The sequence below is a fragment of the Lissotriton vulgaris genome, chromosome 9 (assembly GCF_964263255.1).
Source record: "Lissotriton vulgaris chromosome 9, aLisVul1.2, whole genome shotgun sequence".
NCBI lineage: Eukaryota > Metazoa > Chordata > Amphibia > Caudata > Salamandridae > Lissotriton > Lissotriton vulgaris.
The window spans coordinates 147,596,825-147,615,483 of record NC_141697.1 but is presented as its reverse complement, the minus strand read 5'-3'; the positions used below and the strand labels follow the sequence as shown (position 1 = coordinate 147,615,483).

The following is an 18,659-nucleotide window of genomic DNA, read 5'->3' as shown; positions in this document are numbered from 1 at the left end:
TCGTCACCAGCACAGCTGCGTGCGGGGGGCGGGAAACACCCCGCAGTAAAGGGGTTAAACTGAAGCCCAAAACAAAATTCTGCCAAAAAAAGCCCAACTGCTGGTTGACATTGTAAATTGAAAAAAAGGCTAAAAAAAAACAAGTGAAGGAGTGGTAGGCACGGCCGCGGGTTTGGGGGAAACACAACTATGGCATTAAGAGGAGGTGGGAAGGAGGAATGTTATAGTAAAATGGAAGCAGCTATGGCGCCAAAGCTAAACAGGGCCAAACAGTAACAGAGCAGGAAACAAAGAAAAAAGTAGTCCCCCAGGAACTGATAAAGAACCATAGTGGAATGACACAGTACTAAGTCCCAGCTCTGTGGGAGGAACCGAAGAGAGAAAGGAGGGGCAAAGAGGCAGGACTGGCCACTAGCAAGCAAGGATTTTTAAAGGACTCTGACATAGACAAATGAAAAGCAATGCCAAGAAAGGGGGTGGGCTTGAAGTCCAGCAGACCAATTACAGCAGGTCTCGAATAACCAGCTGTGTAGCTCGACCTAATGAGTGGCAGGAAGCTGATCTGTAATGAGCCATCACTAACAACGTTTGTCATTTATATCCTGGCTGGGAGAAGGAGTCAAAATCTCCACCCCCATTTCTGATAATCACACTGTGGATACTCTTACACATTGGAAAGGCCTGCCTCAACAGAATAGTATGTTTGGCAATTATGTATTTGATTTCATTTGTTAAACAGTAACATAACTGCAATGTTTAAATAAGTCTGGAAATATTTAAACATTGCCAGTTTAATAGAATAATTATAACAAATTATGGGGGGGTCGGTGATTTTTTTTCCCAGCTGGCACGGCATTAAAACGTTTGAAGACCACTGGGCTAAACAGTGGCCAGGCTATGCTGAGTGAAAGCAATGGGAGTGCGGAGAGGTAGAAGGATAGAGAGGTCGAAATATTGTGAGCTAAAAAGAAAGCTATGCAAGAGAGGTGTATTCTTATGAGTGCTATTGCTGATAATCTCACTGCAAGTCTTCGCCCACATCAACCATGCATGCTTTAGGCCCCACACCAGAAACCATATGAGCACCAAATAATGGCTCCTGCACCTTGTGGATGCCTTACTTTTGGGCTGCATGCGTGCTCCTACGCAAGTTCATTGCGGCGTTTGTCACTTATATACCAGATGTATTTTGTACCACTTTTCTAACTAGCATATGTTCTTTTTTTAATGCAATACGGCTGTACTTTTGGCAAATATTAATACTCAAATGTCAATCCTTTATCATGTATATATATTGTTTTGGAAAACAATATACAGATTCAAACTAAGAAATGCAAGAGAGGTGTATTAGAGGTAGAAAGGAGCTACAGATGAGGTAGACAATAAGGAGGGAGGTGGAGGTAAGGTAAAGGAAGAGAGGCCGGGTAGCCTGAAGGCAAGATACAAGGAGCAAGAGGCAGGAGAAGAAAGAGAGGCAGAGTGGTGTGTCAGGTTTCAGAGTGCGGTCCAAGGTAAGGGGAGAGAGAGGGAGAAGGAAGAATAGAGAGAGGGAGAGGCGTGGGTCCGTCGAGGGATGAGATTGAGACTGAGCTGTAGTAGAAGGAGAGGTGAGGTAGAGAGAAATAGAGGTAGAGATAGACATGGATAAGGCAAGATAGTGGTAGAAGTGTAAATATATGTAAAGTGGACAGTTAGTGGTGATATAGAGCGATTGGCAACATTAGAAAAATGACAGAAAGGCAGGACATTTAAACAAGGCTGAATAAAAAGTAGAGAGAGAGTTAAGGGTAGAAGAAATTTAGAAAGAAAATAGGCAACGAAGAGAGAGAGAGATGATAAAGAGAGGTGAGGATGAATGAGAAGTTGGGCACAGTTCAGATAGACAGAGAAAGAGACACAGGTGAGATGTAGAGAGGGAGGTGGTAGAGAGAGGTGAAGTAGAGGAAGAGGTAAACACATAGAGGAGAGGTAGCGAGGCTGCGCCAAACAAGTGAAAGTGCAGAGAGAGGAAGTGGGGATACCTAGAAGAAAAGAAGTAGATTTAGAGACACAGAAAAACAAGAAAGGAGAAACGTAGTGAGAGAGATGGGGTAGAGGGAACAGAGGGAACGAGAAACTAGTACGGTAAATTGAGACGTTGGGTAGAGAGATGAGATGTAAAAGATGCGAGGTAAGAAAATGAGGCACCGAGAGAAGTGAGGTGGAAAGAGGTGAGATGTAGAGAAATGGAGACAGAGATAGAGAGTTGAGGTAAAGAAAGCTGAGGTTGAGAAAGAGGTGAAATAGATGAAGTAGAGACACAGGTGCGGACTTACAGTCTGTAAATCAAATCCTCTTCTCTGTGTTACCAAACAATTACACTCCCTTTGGTGGCATTGCTCTATTTATAGCATTTCGTTTTTTATTTTCTTTTACTTTAAGTGCCTTTCTTAATTATCATACGGCAATATCGCTCAAGATGTTCTTTCTATGCTGCATGGCATTTTTATTTGGAGGGTTTGCACTTCCATTGGTGCAAGATTATTTCTCTCTTTTTCACTACTCTTTCTCTACCCCATTTCATTTCTCTCTCGGTCTTTCTCGCACTCTTGGTCATGCTCTATTTTTCTCGGTTTCTCTTCTATCTTTCTCTACATAAACTTTTTTTCTTCCATTTTCTCTTTTGCTTCATTCCCTTTTTTCTTCCTCACTCTTTCACCCTCTCTCACTCACTCTTTTACTTTCAATATGGCCTTCTTACTTTTTCTATCTTTCCTCTCGCTTGTCCTTTCTTTCTCCCCATCTATTTCTTTCCTCATTTTTGCACTCTTTCTCTCTCCTTCTCGCTCCCTTTCGTCTTTTCTCTCCTTCCTTTTCCTGTCTTCATCATTTGCTTGCTTTGTATTCCTAAATGGCTCTCTTCCTCAGTCTTTTGCTCTCAATCATGCTCTGTTTTGTTTTCTTTTCCTTTATTCTTCAACTCTCTCATTTGTTCTCTCTCTTCTTATCAGTATTCCTCTTTCCTTCCTCTTTCATTGTCTGTCTTCCTTTTCTCTACATTTCTTTCTGTCTCTCTTTTTATTTCTCTTGTGGACTTACACCTGTTTCTTTTTCTCTCCTCCCTAGCAACGTCCCTGCCAGCAATCTCTGAGTGCCTCCTTGTGCCGCGAGTCCCATTGGAAATGCCTGCTGCTCTCCCTCCTCATGTACTGCTGCCTGGCGGCGGTGACCTGGTGCCAGCTGGCGAGAGTCACCAAGCTCAGCTTTGACAGCTCCTTCAAGGGACAGTCGATGATCTACCACGACAGCCCGTGTTCTGATGGCTACATCTACATCCCCTTAGCCTTCCTGGCCATGCTCTATGTGGTCTACCTGGTGGAGTGCTGGCATTGCCACGCCAAGTGCGAGCTCCAATACAAGGTGGATGTTGACAGCGTCTACGAACATATCCTACGATTGCGCCAAGCCACCCCATGCATCTGGTGGAAGGCCATTAGCTACCACTTTGTACGACGCACCCGACAGGTGACTCGATACCGAAATGGGGACGCATACACAACCACACAAGTCTACCATGAACGAGTCAACACGCATGTGGCAGAGGCAGAGTTTGAGTACTCTCACTGTGGAGTCAAAGACATCTCCAAGGACCTCCTTGACCTGGAACGCCATGCTGCCACCAAAGTGAAATTCACAAAGTGCTTTAGCTTTGCCAACACGGAGTCAGAGAACTCGTACCTGACTCAACGTGCTCACTTCTTCACAGAGATCGAGGGCTTAGATGACTACATGGAAGCCCGAGAAGGCATGCAGCTGAAGAACATGGACTTCAAGGACCTCATGTTGGCCTATGTGGATCCAGAACATCTCCCATGGTACGGGTCGCATTACACATTCTGGGTGGCATCACTACTCCTGCTCTCCTGGCCCTTGAGAGTTCTAATAGAGTATCAGACCGCATACGTTCACTATCACGTGGAGAAGTTATTGGGACTGGAATTCACGGTGCCTGCCACATCAGAGGAGCCTGTGTACAGGTACCGAATGCCAAGGGTCAGTACCCTGGACAGCACAGATCTTGAGTGGCACATATGCACCAATAGACAGCTCATCCCTAGCTACTCAGAAGCCGTTTTAATGGATTTAACAGAGTCACCAGTGTGCAACGGTTACTCCGCATGTGGATACGGTAGGATCTTGCGAGGGTGTGAAACCTGCAATGGAGCATCCAGCAACTCTTCCATCTTCTCGCGCCATGCGTTCAACAGCTGCAGCGGTGGGCACTCCCGCTTCTCCCTCAACACGAGCCGCTTCTCTTTGTGCCGCGTCCATGGCTCTTGTAGGACGGGTCTTTGGCGCAGCCGAAGCAGTAGCATTGCAGAGCGTGGCTGCCAGGATGAACAGTGCTGCTCGTATTCAAGTCAGTTGGCCATCAATGAGAACCCGCCCACATATCACGATGCCCGCTTCTTCCCAGTGCTCATCATCCACCGTTCGGAGGGGGGCGAGGGACGGCCTTTCTGCATTCGTCGCTCTTCCTGCCTGGAAACTGCATTGTGACAGAACTGGATTTTGTTCAGAGCTTGTGGTACCTTCTTCAGGCAACTGGGGAATTGCGCTGCAATGGGTTCAAAGTGCCAAGAGTCCACCTCACCCTACTCCTGCAGTGTATAGCTTTCATAACAGCTGGAGTAGCTTCTGGCTCACTGTACTCACACTAGTCTTCCCAGAGGGGTTACATGTCTTCCTCCCCGGTTCACTATTTGTTATCTGCCACTGACCCCATATGTTGATGTCTGGTAAGTCACATATTTGCAAATGTTTTATGTTCACTGAGGCAATAAGAGCACAAATATGGATTCTCCACAACGTGCCCCAAACCCAGACACACAGGCACACCCTTTTACCAGTACTAAATCCTTTGATGCGCCCTCTAGAAGGGCGCAGATGCCGTTTCTGCAAAACCCTTGACAAATCCCTTTAGGCTTGACTCCACAGAAGATGTTCTTTAATGGACTTTGTCTTCCAGTGCTGTAGAGGTATACATGAAATACACTTTAGATACATAATGCAATGCAACCAGATTCTGAAATGTCAGCCTTTCCTAGGCCACGCTTTGCCTTCATTGGGAAATTCATCATAGCGTATAGTGAGTGACCAATCAGAAGGGCTGGTTTCCCTGTTCTGTGTGAGCTGCTTCCTGCCTCCAACTCTCCCGCAGCATCAAAGCGATGGCCTTAACCTTTGTGTTGTTTTGTTTCACAGCTGAAGCAGCGAATTTCAGAGTGGATTACTTATTTTTGTGCCTCATCTCATTTGAATGAACCACCAATTTTCGGATATCCTCTCCTTTTCTGCTGTCTCTTTCACTTTCATTGAGCTTCCTTGCTGCAGTCTCTTCTGACCTTCCTGCCTCTCTCTCCAGCCTTCCCTGCATCCCTCATTCCTTCTCTCTCTCTCTCTGTGACACTCTCAGGTTTACAGTTGGCACTTTTCATTCCAGCCTTTCATCACACACATTTCTCCTTCCCTTCCCTGCCCATGCGTATAGGTCCTTCGAAAGCCAACTAAGGGATGTTTGTTTTCTTTATATGAGTTTTTGTAGACCACAAACATCCTGGGTGGCAGGCCGCTTTGCAATCATGTGACAGTTGTTAAAGTAGTGATTTTACAGACAAAGCAGATAAGAGACAAAATATAATTGAACAGAGTAGACAATTATTTGATAGTATATCATGTAAATACCAGCCATTTACATACCCGAGAGAGATGCAATAGGCCATTGATGCCCAAGGCAGCGATGTAGGCAATTTGAGGTGGGCATGTTTGTGAAGAAGGGATTTTAAGTACTTTCTTGATAATAGAGAGGAAAGACAACCTTGGATCAGGGTGGTAGTGCCAGATCCAATTCAATTCAATATTTTATTCAAGATTTGGAACTCCAAGGAGGTCCACATAAGATCACATGCATAATATTATAGATAACAAAACATAACAAGACTCACTCCACATGCCATCATAAAATTAACCACAGCAACACGTAAACAATTTGCCTATAAATGGAGTTTAAAGTTTGTGGCATAAGGGATGAGATTACAAACAATATCCTAATAAGTGCTTAAACATCAGATAGCTACCCGTTCTTATGTTATAAAAAAAACGAAATTCTATTTCAAATAAAAAATTATTATAATTAATTACCAAGCGAGAAAGGAAACAAAGCATCTCCTAAATTGCAAATGTACAAAAGAGAGTAGATATCAACCCATTCAAGTACAATTTGGGGAATAGCAGCATGGTAACAGAGTAACTAAGCGTCGCCCGATCAATGCAAAAAGCCATGCACTAGCAGATAAGTTATGTGCAAAATGTATGCAAAATTCCACTTAAATTAATTTTAAGGAATAACCAAAAGGTCAGAGTGGGACATATACTCGACATATCCCTAAAGTGCAAAATAGCAATAAAGAGCAGCTAGTAATGAGCAAAATACAATTTGAAGAGCAAGATACTAGTACTCAAAAAAAATCTTAGGTGAGAAAGTTAATTACCCAATTAGAAATAAATATGTATATATATGAAAAAAATAAAATATAAACATAAATTCTTTAAAGTAATTAAAAAGTTTTACACATACAGCTTCATTTTTTGGACAAAAAAGATAGTCTTGGCCTGATGCTACATTTACATTGTTTTTTTTTTTATTAAATTTATACTTTATTGCACTTCCAAGTTACATACACAGCCGACATCGCCTACAACCCGGGGGCCGGCGGCAACAAAGAAAAAAACCATTCTCCAATCCCCGGGTGCGGGTAAGTTACACAGCCATAAAGACCAACAGCCTAAGGGCCTGGCGGCGAAACTGCAGGTGTTGAACAGGTGTACAGAAGCAATCGATCGTAGCATCTACTATTGGATGACCGCAACTCATAAGCAGGATGCACACCCCACCGCACCAACAATATCAGACCCCAGGGGAGCAGGACGCGCCAGATTGGCAGGATCAAAATAGCCACCTGTAAAGAACTGCGTAGAAACCCAGAATCTAGGGGAACAGCAACAAGTATTCAGGGAATGGTGAATAAAGGGAAGAGGACCCCCCAAACAATAGCAAACCCACCCACCCCAAGAAAGAACAAGCCAGACTACCGAAACCCGTGCCCACTACCCACCACCCGCCCCGTACCTCAACCATGTGTCCCTCAGACAGACCAAGGGAGATCAGCAAGCGCCCGCTAGGGCGGGATTACGCCCTGGGAAGGGGACAGAGGTCGCCATAAACCAGAACAGCTGTCACAAGCAACTCTTAACGCAGAAACATCTCAAACAGTCAGGCACGAATCACCACACTGTCACAACTGTAAGATCTTCAGCCGGCACACTCCTCAACCACCGCTGACTCAGCCCCCTCCTCCTGCAACAAATCTGCCTCCACACTCTCAGGATCCGACTCACCATCCTCTTTCGCACTTTGAAACGCTCGAAACAAACCCCAAAAGTTTTTGGGCCTACTCTTTGGAGGTAGGAGTTCGCTATACACCTCTGATTGCGTGCAGCAGTAAAGCAAGTCTGTTTCCCACCGTTTTCTAGTCGGGACTGGTCCCCGCATCCAGCATAACGCCACCAGTCGCTTTGCCGTCAATAACGCCATGTCCGCTAGTCGCCGCATAGCCACAGGAAGTGGTTTTGAAAAACTAAGTAAGGCGAGCGCCGGGTTAGGCAAGATCGTGTCACCGAGGATAGCACTGAGGCCCGCAAAGACCTCAACCCAGTACTTATGTATGGCAGGACAGGTCCAGGCCATATGGAGAAAGTCTGCTGTGTGAAAGTGGCAACGCTCACACTCCGCTGACTCTCTAAGGCCATACCTATGCAGCCTCTCGGGCGTATAGTAGACACGCTGTAGGAATTTAAAATGCACCAGACGGTGCCTACCATTGAGCGAGATTTTCTTGGTATTAGTCGCACAATAACGCCACATGTCGTCTGAGATGGGAGATTGGAGGTCAGCCTGCCAGGCCAAACGGGCCTTGGAGGGGGGATATTTCCGTTGCCTGTCACCCAATGAGCGAAGGGCCGTGATCAGTTTGCGAGCGGAGGGGGTCTTGATGACATAGGTGAGTTCCGGGACCTCCGGCGGCTCAGCCAGGTCCGGGCCTAAAACGGCAAGGGCCGCTCTACGAACCCTGTGATATTGAAAACTATGAAGCAGCGTTGACCCGGGGCAGGAGTGAAGGACCTGCTGCAGCGTTTTCAGAGTGCCGTTTAAGAAGAGATCACCCATGGTAAGAATGCCTAGGTCACGGAGTGCCTTCAGGACGCCCTTCTCAGTCAGCGGAGCCATCCAGGCCGCCCATTCTACCCGGAGCAAAGGTGAATACAGCAGCTTGCAATCCCGGGAGCCAATCAGTGCATGCCAAGCATGATTCGTGGTGGCTATAGAGTCCAGATTGCCGACCCTTCTATCAGGTGGATAACACACTGTCGCCGGAAGCGGGACAGGGTCTGCAAAGAGTCTCTCCAGTTTCACATGAGGGATACCCGGGTCCCCATGAATCCAAGTATGCAGGTGTGCGCCCTGAGCAAGTCTGTAGTATCGCTCCAGATCCGGTGCCCCAAGGCCTCCCTGGTCGTACGGAAGGGTGAGTGTTTGCCACTGCACCCGCGGCTGTTTGCCCCCCCACGCCAGGCGGACGAGTGTTTGGGTGAGTTGCCGGAAGAAAGCCTTGGAGAGGACTACTGGAATATTCACAAAGAGGAAGAGGAACCTGGGGAGTACCACCATTTTCATGAGCGCAATCCTGCCCATGAGCGAAAGCGGGAGCCTAGACCACACTTCGACGTCGTCTACCAGTTTGGAGTAAGCCACACCATAGTTCTCGCGTATCAGGACTTCCGGGTCCGTATGTATGCGTATCCCCAAATAGCGGATAGCATCCGTGGTCCATTGCAAGGGGTACTCCGAGTCGAAAGGGAGCGTCACCGGCGTCAGGGGCAACGCTACTGACTTATTCCAGTTGACGCGAAGACCAGAAAGAGCCCCGAACCTAACCACCTCCCGTAGCACCGCAGAGAGATTAGTCTCCGGGTCCCGAACATATAGCAGAGTGTCGTCCGCATAAGTGGAGATACCGATCTGGTACGTCGGGAAGTTGATCCCTTCAAACCGGTGGTACTCTCGTATAGCGCAGGCGAGCGGCTCCGCTACCAAGGCATACAGCAGGGGAGAGAGGGGGCAGCCTTGACGTGTGCCCCTCCCAATATCGATGGGAGCAGTGACCAGGCTACCTATCTTTAGCCTCGCAGTAGGTTTGTAGTATAGGGCGCTCAACATTTGCAAAAACGGCTCTCCTAGGCCAAATTTACGGAGGACTCTCAGCATAAACGGCCACTCAACGGAGTCAAAGGCCTTCTCCATATCCAAGAAGATGGCCACCGCTTTGTGTTCGTGTTTGACATGCTGGATTGTGCCCAGGACCGTGCGAATATTATAAGTGAGATTGCGTGAGGGGACAAATCCCGCCTGCTCCGGGGCAACCAGATCCGGAACCAGCAACGCCAAACGAGTCGCAATAACTTTAGCATACAGCTTCGCGTCCACATTTATCAGCGATAGCGGCCGGTAGGAGCCACACTGATTCAGGGGCTTGCCAGGTTTCGGGATGGTAATAAGCAACGCCTCTCTCATGGATTTCGACATGCTGCCCTGCTGGCAGATGTCATCGAACAAGAGCATCAAGTACGGGACCAGTTGCTCCTGGAAGGCCTTATAGAAGGACACCGTGAGACCGTCCGCACCAGGAGCGCTACCAGATTTCATGCCCTCCAGCGCTTCCGTTATCTCCTCTTTCTGAATGGGGGCCATTAGAAACTCCCTCTGCCAGTCAGCTAGGAAGGGCATTCGGATGTAGCTCAAGTAGTCGTCTATTTCGTCCTCAAGGCGTGCGTCCCTCGAGGAGTAGAGGGCAGTGTAGTAGGCATGAAATTCCGCCAAGATGTCCTGCTCCTCCGTAACCACCGCCCCAGTAGCCGTCTCCAACTCCTCGATAACCAATGGGGGCCTACTGTTGCGCATAAGTTTGGCTAGGAGTGCACCAGGCCGCTCCCGTTCCCCATACACACGCGCCGTCGCGTATTTGCCCATATGCTTAATTTCCCTGTCCGCCTCCTCCTGAAATTCATCTAGCAGGGACTTAAGCGTGACCATATTGGCTGCGTCCCCCGTGTCTACCGCCTGATTATCCAGGCTAGAGAGCTGAGTCTCGAGCACTTGCAGGCGTCGCCTGATAGCCTTGAGCACCCCAGAGTGTTTCGCCATAGTCATCCCTCTGATGAAAACTTTAAAAGCGTCCCAGAGAACTTGGACGCTGTCCACTGAGCCCACATTGGTCGCGAAATAGGTCTCTATGTCTTCGGCGAGTTCCCCTCTGAAAACCTCATCTAAGAGGGAGTACGGGGGGAACCTCCACGTGAAGGGGGGGATCCTCCTGGGAGGAGCCACCAGTTGCAAGAGCAAGGGCGAGTGATCAGACAGCGTGCGCGGGAAAACCGTGCAGGCTTTCACCATATCTAGCAAAGAGCGGGAAACAAACCAATAATCTATACGTGTGTGAATGTTGTGATAGGCCGAGTAGTGAGTGAACCCACCCCGCCCCGAGTGTCTATGTCGCCACACATCAAGCAAATCAAGTTTCACACATTCCGACAAAAGGAGGGACGCAGAAGCAGCAGGGGACCTAGGGGGGCCCGCAGATCTGTCAAGGTCCGGGTTCAGCACTAAGTTAAAGTCCCCCCCCCACAGCATTCTAGCGCCCACAAACTGCCTGCAACTGTCAGCAAGCGAAGCATAGAACTCCGGGGAGTCGTAATTTGGGCCATACACATTCACCAGCAGAAGATCATGATCCTTTCCAACACAGCGCGCAACCACAAACCTCCCTTCAGGGTCTACCGCCAGTCGGGTCAGTGACAAACGGGATTTGGGATTAGCCCATATGAGCACCCCCCTAGCGTGTGTCGTGAACCCCGCAGCGACACAAGCGGGGCCAAGGCCCCTCACCTGTAACATAGGGCTGGATAGTGGCAAATGTGTTTCCTGCAGTAACGCAAGGTCAATGTGATGTCGATGCAAATAGGCTAAGACCTTCCTGAGCTTGCGGAAATCGTTGAGCCCCCTTACATTCCAGGACAGTAATCGCAGGGAGCTCGGGGAGCACTCCGCATTCAATGATTCAACAGTCGACATGGTAGATTAGAAGGAAAATGTTGCAGAGCAGACAGCGTGGCAGACACAGTGCAGTAGTCGGCAAAAACATACCCCCCACCCGGCAAACCCTGAACCCCAAACAGCATGGCAGCAAGAATACACAAGCACAACCAACAGCCACCCACCCACAGCCGACCAACCCCAACCCGGTCAGACAGAGCTTAGCACTACCCACCCTGAACCCACCCGAAACACCCCACAACAAACCCAGGACCCCCTAGAGGGTCGAAAAGCCGAAAGCGCAGGGGCAGAGGTACTGGCCAGACAACAATATACTCCAACAAAGGCCAGAAACAGTCGGTGCTCCCAGCCCTACCCCCATAGCGTTCGGCACCCCACCCACGCCCCAGCAATAGAACAAGCAGAGTGGCGAATAATCAGTCCCTACATACCATCGGGGGCACCCCTCCGACAACCAAGGAAGAACAGCAAAAGTTCGAGCCCCATTATGTGGCACCACCCCGAACCAGGCAGATTAAGGGGCACAAACCAACATGTCGTGAAGGCAAAGGAGAGTCATATCAAAAACTGGAATCCAATACATACAGTGACAGTAAAATAGCCAAGCCAAGCCACGCAGCGTGAGACAGTTCAGCCTTGGCCCTCCGAAGATCTAGCCTCCTCATCCTCCGGACGTTGACCCCTCGGGTTGTTGCGCTGTTCTTTGGCCCATTCCTTAAGCGACTTTTTCAGATCAGCCGGGTCGGTGAAAAAATGCGAATGTCCTTGTTTATTTATCCGAAGTCTCGCCGGGTATAGCATGGCGTAGTCGAGCCCCATGTCTCGCATCTGTTTCTTGTAGGGAGCGAACCGCTTTCGCTCCTCCTGCACCCTAGCAGTGAAGTCAGGATAGAGGGAGATGTTCATTCCTTCAAACTGCAATTCCCCCTTCTCTCGCGCCAGACGGAGGGCCAGGTCGCGGTCCCTGTAATTCAAAAGTTTTGCGATGATTGGTCTCGGCGGGAGGCCAGGCTGCGGCTGGGGTCCGAGAGTGCGATGTGCCCGTTCAACAATAAACATGGGGGAGAAGACGTCCTCCCCCAGGAGCTTGTGAAGCAGCTTCTCGACAAACAGTTCCATCTTACCGGTGTTGGTGGATTCCGCAACCCCCGTGATGCGGATGTTGGAGCGCCGCGAGCGCGCTTCCAAATCCTCCGTTTTGTCTTGTATGACCTGGAGAAGACGGCCGAAGTGCTTACGGTCCCTATCCCACTCCGTTTGGGCCTCCTCTGCCTCCGTCAGCCTACGCTCCGCCATATCCAAACGTTCCGCATGTTTGTCCACCCTTTCGGACATCCGGTCCATACGGAATGATAAGGCGTCGATTTTCGAGCCGATCGCCGACATACTGTCCTGCAGGCCTTTCTCCACGGCGCCTAGCATCTCACGAATGTCCGCACAGAGCGAGCCCTCCGCCGCCTGCGCTGATGTTTCCGGAGGAGCACTCTCCGCGCCCTTCGGCCTCCGCTGGTCGAACGTGAGCTTCGGTTGATTTCTGTCTCCTTTCACCATGGCAGAGGTCCCAGAAGATATGGCAAGCAAAGAGCAAGAGGTGGCTCGACGTAGGAGAAGAGCCAGGGGAGCAAACTCCGCGAAGCAGTCCGGAGCAAAGCAGGGGACGACGGCCAAAGATGGCGGCCGCGAGCCTCGTGGCACAGACTAGTCCAAGGGGAGAAGCCCAAACTCCAGTGTCACACTACGGTGCAGGGCACACCGCGGGGTGTCGAGAAGCGCCAGTACACACAGAAGCACACGGCCCAATACCAGTGTCTTTCCAGTCCTCGGGGCAATCCGAGTTGCGGTGGAGCCCGTCAACCGGCAGCAGTAGGGCGCTACTTCCCGCGGTCCAGCCAGTAGGTCACTTCAGGGAGCCCCAGGTCTCCACCAAGGGGTCGCAGCAAACACACACGAGGCAGAGGGGCCACAGTGAACTGGCACTGGTGATGACCGGTCCAGAAACCGCACAGGGTAGTGGGTCGTCCGGCAGGACGGGGCCACGCAGGAACCTCACGCCGCACGTCGCGTTACGCAGGGCAGGCAGCCCCCAAGGATAGTCCGCGGATTGCGGCCTGGTCCGCAACTCCAAACACCTCCGGTCCGGTGATCGATGCCACCACCGATTTCGATCAGGAAAGGTGCCCCCAGCAGCTCCAGGGGTCGTAGAAGCAAATTCCGCTCTCGCTGGAGACCGCGAGGTGCCAAAAAGGATCAGTTTGATGGATATTAAAGGGGCTCAGGCGAGGAGCTCAGCACTCACACGTCTTGCATGGACTCCAGCAAGCTCCGCCCCCCCTACATTTACATTGTTTAGCAAGAACATTGGCCGAAGCCAACGATAACGACTCGAGATCAATACCGGACAAGCAAACAAAACATGATCTAAAGTCTGGTGCAAGTTCCAGTGTGCCCATCGAAGGAAATATTGTTTCACTGTGACCGTCTTCTCAAAAGCTGGTACTTCAGACGTGCAAGAGTTTTACCCCTGAGACCTCTGGTGGTACTTGATGTCTAAACCATGCTTCAGACTAGGACCTGCATCCTGCTCACGTGCTCATGCAGTGGGACACAACCTTTATCAGCGATAGGAGAAACATGGCCCAATACCCTAGAAGGCGCATGAGCTTACAGGTATGATGGGCAGTGAAGAAGAGAGCATCTGCTGGTACTTGTTTCCAGAGTGCAGAGCCTGAAATTGGTCTTGCATCATCTCATTATTCTGGCAACCGGCATCTTTTGCTGGTAGTCACCCACTGCCAGAGCAAGTGATGCACCAAACCCTTCCCTAACTCAAACACACTCTTGAATACCAGTGGTCTAGCTTTCTAGTCATTCAACCACAAAGCCAATGATCCACATGCACACCCATACGCACAATCGCAACAAGATACAAAGGGCGAGTCAAAAAGAACCTATTAAACTACAGAAAATTGGCACAAAAGGAATCGCTACAAGAAATGTGAGGAAAGAGGTAGTGTTCAAGGATACCCCATTAATGGGTTGAATGGGGAAGGCAAGGAACACAGGACCAGGGCAATTGGTCATAAGGCAAGCCTTAAATATGGACATGGAGAGGAAGAACATGACATCAAATCAACCTCAATCACACCTTCCAAGAGCTCATCTCCATTTGGGAGCCGTGAAAGGAGATAGTGGGCTTCTCATTTTTGCATATCTCTTGTGTAATCCCTCTCAAGGTCCCTTTTATCTGTTCAAGCCACGTTTCACCCTCGCAGTACATGAGCTACTCCTCTGTCCGTCACCTCTCAGCCATTGCTCCTTGAAGCACAGGTCTTCTGGCATAGGCTACGCAAACACTAAACACCTTCTTTTCCTACCGGTCACTGCCTCTATCCCTGCATTCCTGCCCACTCCCACTATTTCAGTTTCACTATACCCGTCTCTAATTTTCAACGCCACTTGTTCCCTCTACTTTATTTAGACTCTCCGAGAATAGAAATTGTCAAGGTGCTGACCACTCCTGTCTCTTGCTGCTCCACCTACAGTAATAAGATTGTACTTGTCTAAAGCAAACAGCACTGATGCTTTCACCGACAAAAAGGATAACCTGAATGAACCTTACTGGCTGGATGAACCCCGGCGTGTCTTCAACGCGCAAGCCTCATCCTTTGACTCATGAATGTCGCCGACCAAGAAAATGCTTCCATCTAAGTTCATATCTTGGATTATGTCCTCTATAGAAACTATGAGACCCTGCAGTAACATATGGAACAAGGTGAACAGGTTCTTTAGGTCATATAGTTATCATACATATCGATAGGATGGTCCTTTTGGACACAAGGAGGAGAGAATTTGTTGAAACGTTAACAAAAAACTCAATTTTAAGAAAAATGTGCTGCTTACGCAGGTGTCTCATATGGCATTGACTGTTTCATCATAGCAAATAAGAAAGAAATGTACATGTAACTCTATTTTGTTATTTTATGAATAAAAGCAGAATGTTTAAAGCCTCAGTCTGTAGCATTTATAAAAGGGCTTCATTGCATGGACTGCCAGAACGGAAATCTTCAAGGGAACTATTTAGAGTGCGTCAAACTTGCGTTCGGATGCGAAAGTATAATAAATCCTAAACGATGGTCTAATTTTCTCTTTTTTTTCCAGGGGGATCCACAGTTTTTCCAAAAATGTTTGTGCTTCTTGGGCAATTTAGGGCCTTATTTACAGTTGAGTGGTAATGAAAAAAATCTCTGATTTGTCGAGGAAACGCTTATTCCTTTGTTAAAAGATTTTCCTCTGGTGAAGAATCAGCTGATGGAATTACTTCCACAATGCTATCCCTATGCCAGAGACAATTGGGTGGATTAGTACTTTCACCCCAAATCATGGGACTTTCTATTAGCACTGAGCTCTAAACAAGACCCTTCTACCTCCGTAGATCAGCTAAAAAGGATACTTTGCTTTTTCATACTTTCCCTTTGTAGCCTATAAACAAAAACAAACAAACGTGTTCTTCTGGGCTCTTTTAATTACAGTTCTTTTTTTTCTGTTTCTTGACATATTACCCCGTAGAACCATTGATTATGCCTAAAAAAACACAAAACCCTAGACATCTCCTTTAATTCATGAAACCTACAACCCAAATACCCATACCCACGTCATACTGAGACTAATTTTCTTCTTTTTCGTGTCCTTGGTCAGGATACTGGACTTTCATATCTTGATCAACCAACTGGAGACTTGTACGAATTAAGATGATAAGCGAAGGCCATTAGCAGAAAGTTAGACAAACGGTCAGCATTGTTGCAGTACATAAAAATGTTTATAGGTAATTTTATTTATTTTTATTTTACAGAGTTTTATATAGCGCAAACTTGACCCATATCAGAGCACTTTACATCGCACCAGTTGCGTTACATGAGGACACATTAATTTTTTTTTTTTGTTAGGCACAGGGAGATTACGTGATTTGCCCAGAATCACAGGATGTTCAGCGTCATTGCCGAAACTCGAACCGAGGGGCTTATTATCAAGACAGGTGATAAAGTTATCGCTGCTTTATCGCCAGAAAACTGCTGATAAAGCAGCGATAATGGGCTTGATAATGTGCTCTTTGGAATTCCAATCGAAGCCCATGTTAGATGTGAAGACATCTAACATGGGCTTCGATTGGAATTCCATAGAGCATATTTTCAAGCCCATTATCGCCGCTTTATCTGCATTTTCTGCCGATAAAGCAGCATTAATTGTATTGCCTGTCTTGATAATATGCCCCCCAGTTATTAACATCCAAAATGTTTATATCACAAAAGAACCCTTTTTATACTCTCTCTGCTGGTTGGAAGAGAGATTGCTGGCATTGATTGCATCAATTACCATGAAAGTTAGAATGAAAAGTTTTTTTGCCTTTATCTGTTGTCTGAACTATGTTTTATGTGACTTTTTATGAAATGATGCTGATGGTGTGATAATGGAACAGGCAAAGTGTAATGAAATTCAATAGGAAGTGGTAACAATGTTCACAATGATTGACTGCTTTGTGTACTTATAAGAAGCAACCTGTTCTGATTTATAGATTAGGGCTCCCGGTTTTATGGTATTTATTTTTTTCATATTTCCGCCTGTATTTATCCATATTTTTTTTTTTTATCATTTTATCTGTATTTATCCGCATTTATTTTTGTGGCAAAGAAAAGAAGACGCTGCAGCTAGTATTTTTTCACATTTATTTTAATAGACAATGCACACTTTTTGCCGTTTTTTTGATAGTGTGACCTTGTACCAAAGGTAATGAAGTGCTTTACATAAGCAACAGTTTAATTACAAAAGGTCATTTTCATTTTTACAGACACTGGGAAATTCAAAATTTGCAAACATTTGGGACAAGAATTTTCAATTCTATTAAGGACTAGGAGGCGAGGATTATGCTAGTCTCATTTCTTTATTTAGAAATGCCCAGCAGCCATGTAACAAAAACACATTACCCAGAAACACTTGGGTGATAACCATAGAGTCTACACTATAAATAGGTATGTAGACAATCCCACTTCCTCTTTCTTTCAGTTTCAGATTTCTTTTCCTAACCCCTGTGCGCACACCATAAAGCCAGTTTAGTAAGTATTTTTCCGTTTCTATTTATAAATACAGACCGGCAAGGAATAAAAGTTTTCCGTCTGTATTTATATGTAGAAATCCGTTTAAACGGAAAACCGGGAGCAGTTAACAGGTAGGGTTGGATTGGGATCAAAACTCAGCCCAGGCACACCAAAATTAAGTGTCCCATATTTGCGTATTGCCTTTCCACAAAACACTGCTTCAGCAAAGGTTTATGAAAAGAAAGGGGGTGGGCGAATGTTTTATTAACTTCACGTAGATGAAAAAAAAGTGCACAAATTAGTTCACACTGCTGAGCCACACGTGAATGCAAGTGAGACCACTTCTGCTCAGGCCCCCTTGTCCCCGCTCAATCAGCATTCATTAATGGGCTGGCCCAGCGAGAACAAGGGACTGACTCCTCGGACCATCTGCCTCCAGAAAGGCTACTCAGGCACCCGCTGGCTGCATCCAAATAACAGCACAAAGAGCCCTCAAGCTGCCCAAGGAAGCAGCCAGCAGCTAGCACTCGGCAACCGGCCCTTCGGCCATTTCTCGAGTACCGCGTTACCAATCCGACCCTGTTAATAGGGTCTGAACTGTGTTTTGTTTATTTGATCTCTGTCACGTTTACCCTGAACCGGATCAATCGCCTGTTACATAACTTGTCTAAGAGGCACTATTATTTTTATTACTTTCGTCATGACCAGGTCCACTGGAATTATGTGGCTGCGGCTTGTTTCGCATAACTAAGGATTTGCAGTTTTTGCCACAAAATCCATTATCTGCTGCGTAATATGCAGATTTCAACAAAAATAAAATTGCTTCTAATTCAAACAGATCAAAAGTTTCTAAAAACGTAGTGATATGTGTTCGCTAGCGTTGGAGGACCCTTTGGCCCGGTTAGCTGGACATCTTTCAGTTGTTTATGTATTTGGCTGTTAGACTGGTACGTATGAGCTGAATTTATTTTACCAGACAGTATTTCTACATGTAAAAAATACAAAATAATAAAATAATACTATCAAAAAATGTGCCACATAATTTTCCTTTTCTTGGCTCATAATTTAATCTACCCTGCGCAGATTTTGGTGCTCCTCTACCACATAAATCCAGTGGCCTTGGTCATGACTAAGGAACACCTAAACTAGAACCTGAATCTTTAACTTTTGAACACCTTCTTCTGCACCTCACAACTGGTTGTTGATGATTGCAGTGATGCACCGAGAGCTGCCGAGAATCTTAAAGCAACGCAGATCTTTCTGCTACAACAAAAATGTTCGCTGCGTAAGGCTCTGCTGCTCCCGGGAGCCTGTATGTGATGTAAGAAATACCCAGACAAATAAATGCGCGTGTTCAGTAA

At 47.2% G+C, this 18,659-nt stretch overlaps 1 protein-coding gene across 1 annotated transcript in view; it reads left to right on the top strand.

The window, feature by feature from the left end:
* The window catches only part of LOC147689754 (transmembrane protein 151B-like), a 202,209-nt gene extending 197,670 nt beyond the window's left edge, over window positions 1–4,539 (top strand). Inside the window, exon 2 of the mRNA XM_086936587.1 lies at window positions 3,106–4,539. Coding sequence (XP_086792713.1) covers window positions 3,106–4,539 — 1,434 coding nt within the window. The remainder of the gene's footprint in view (window positions 1–3,105) is intronic.
* The last annotated feature ends 14,120 nt before the right edge of the window (window positions 4,540–18,659 follow it).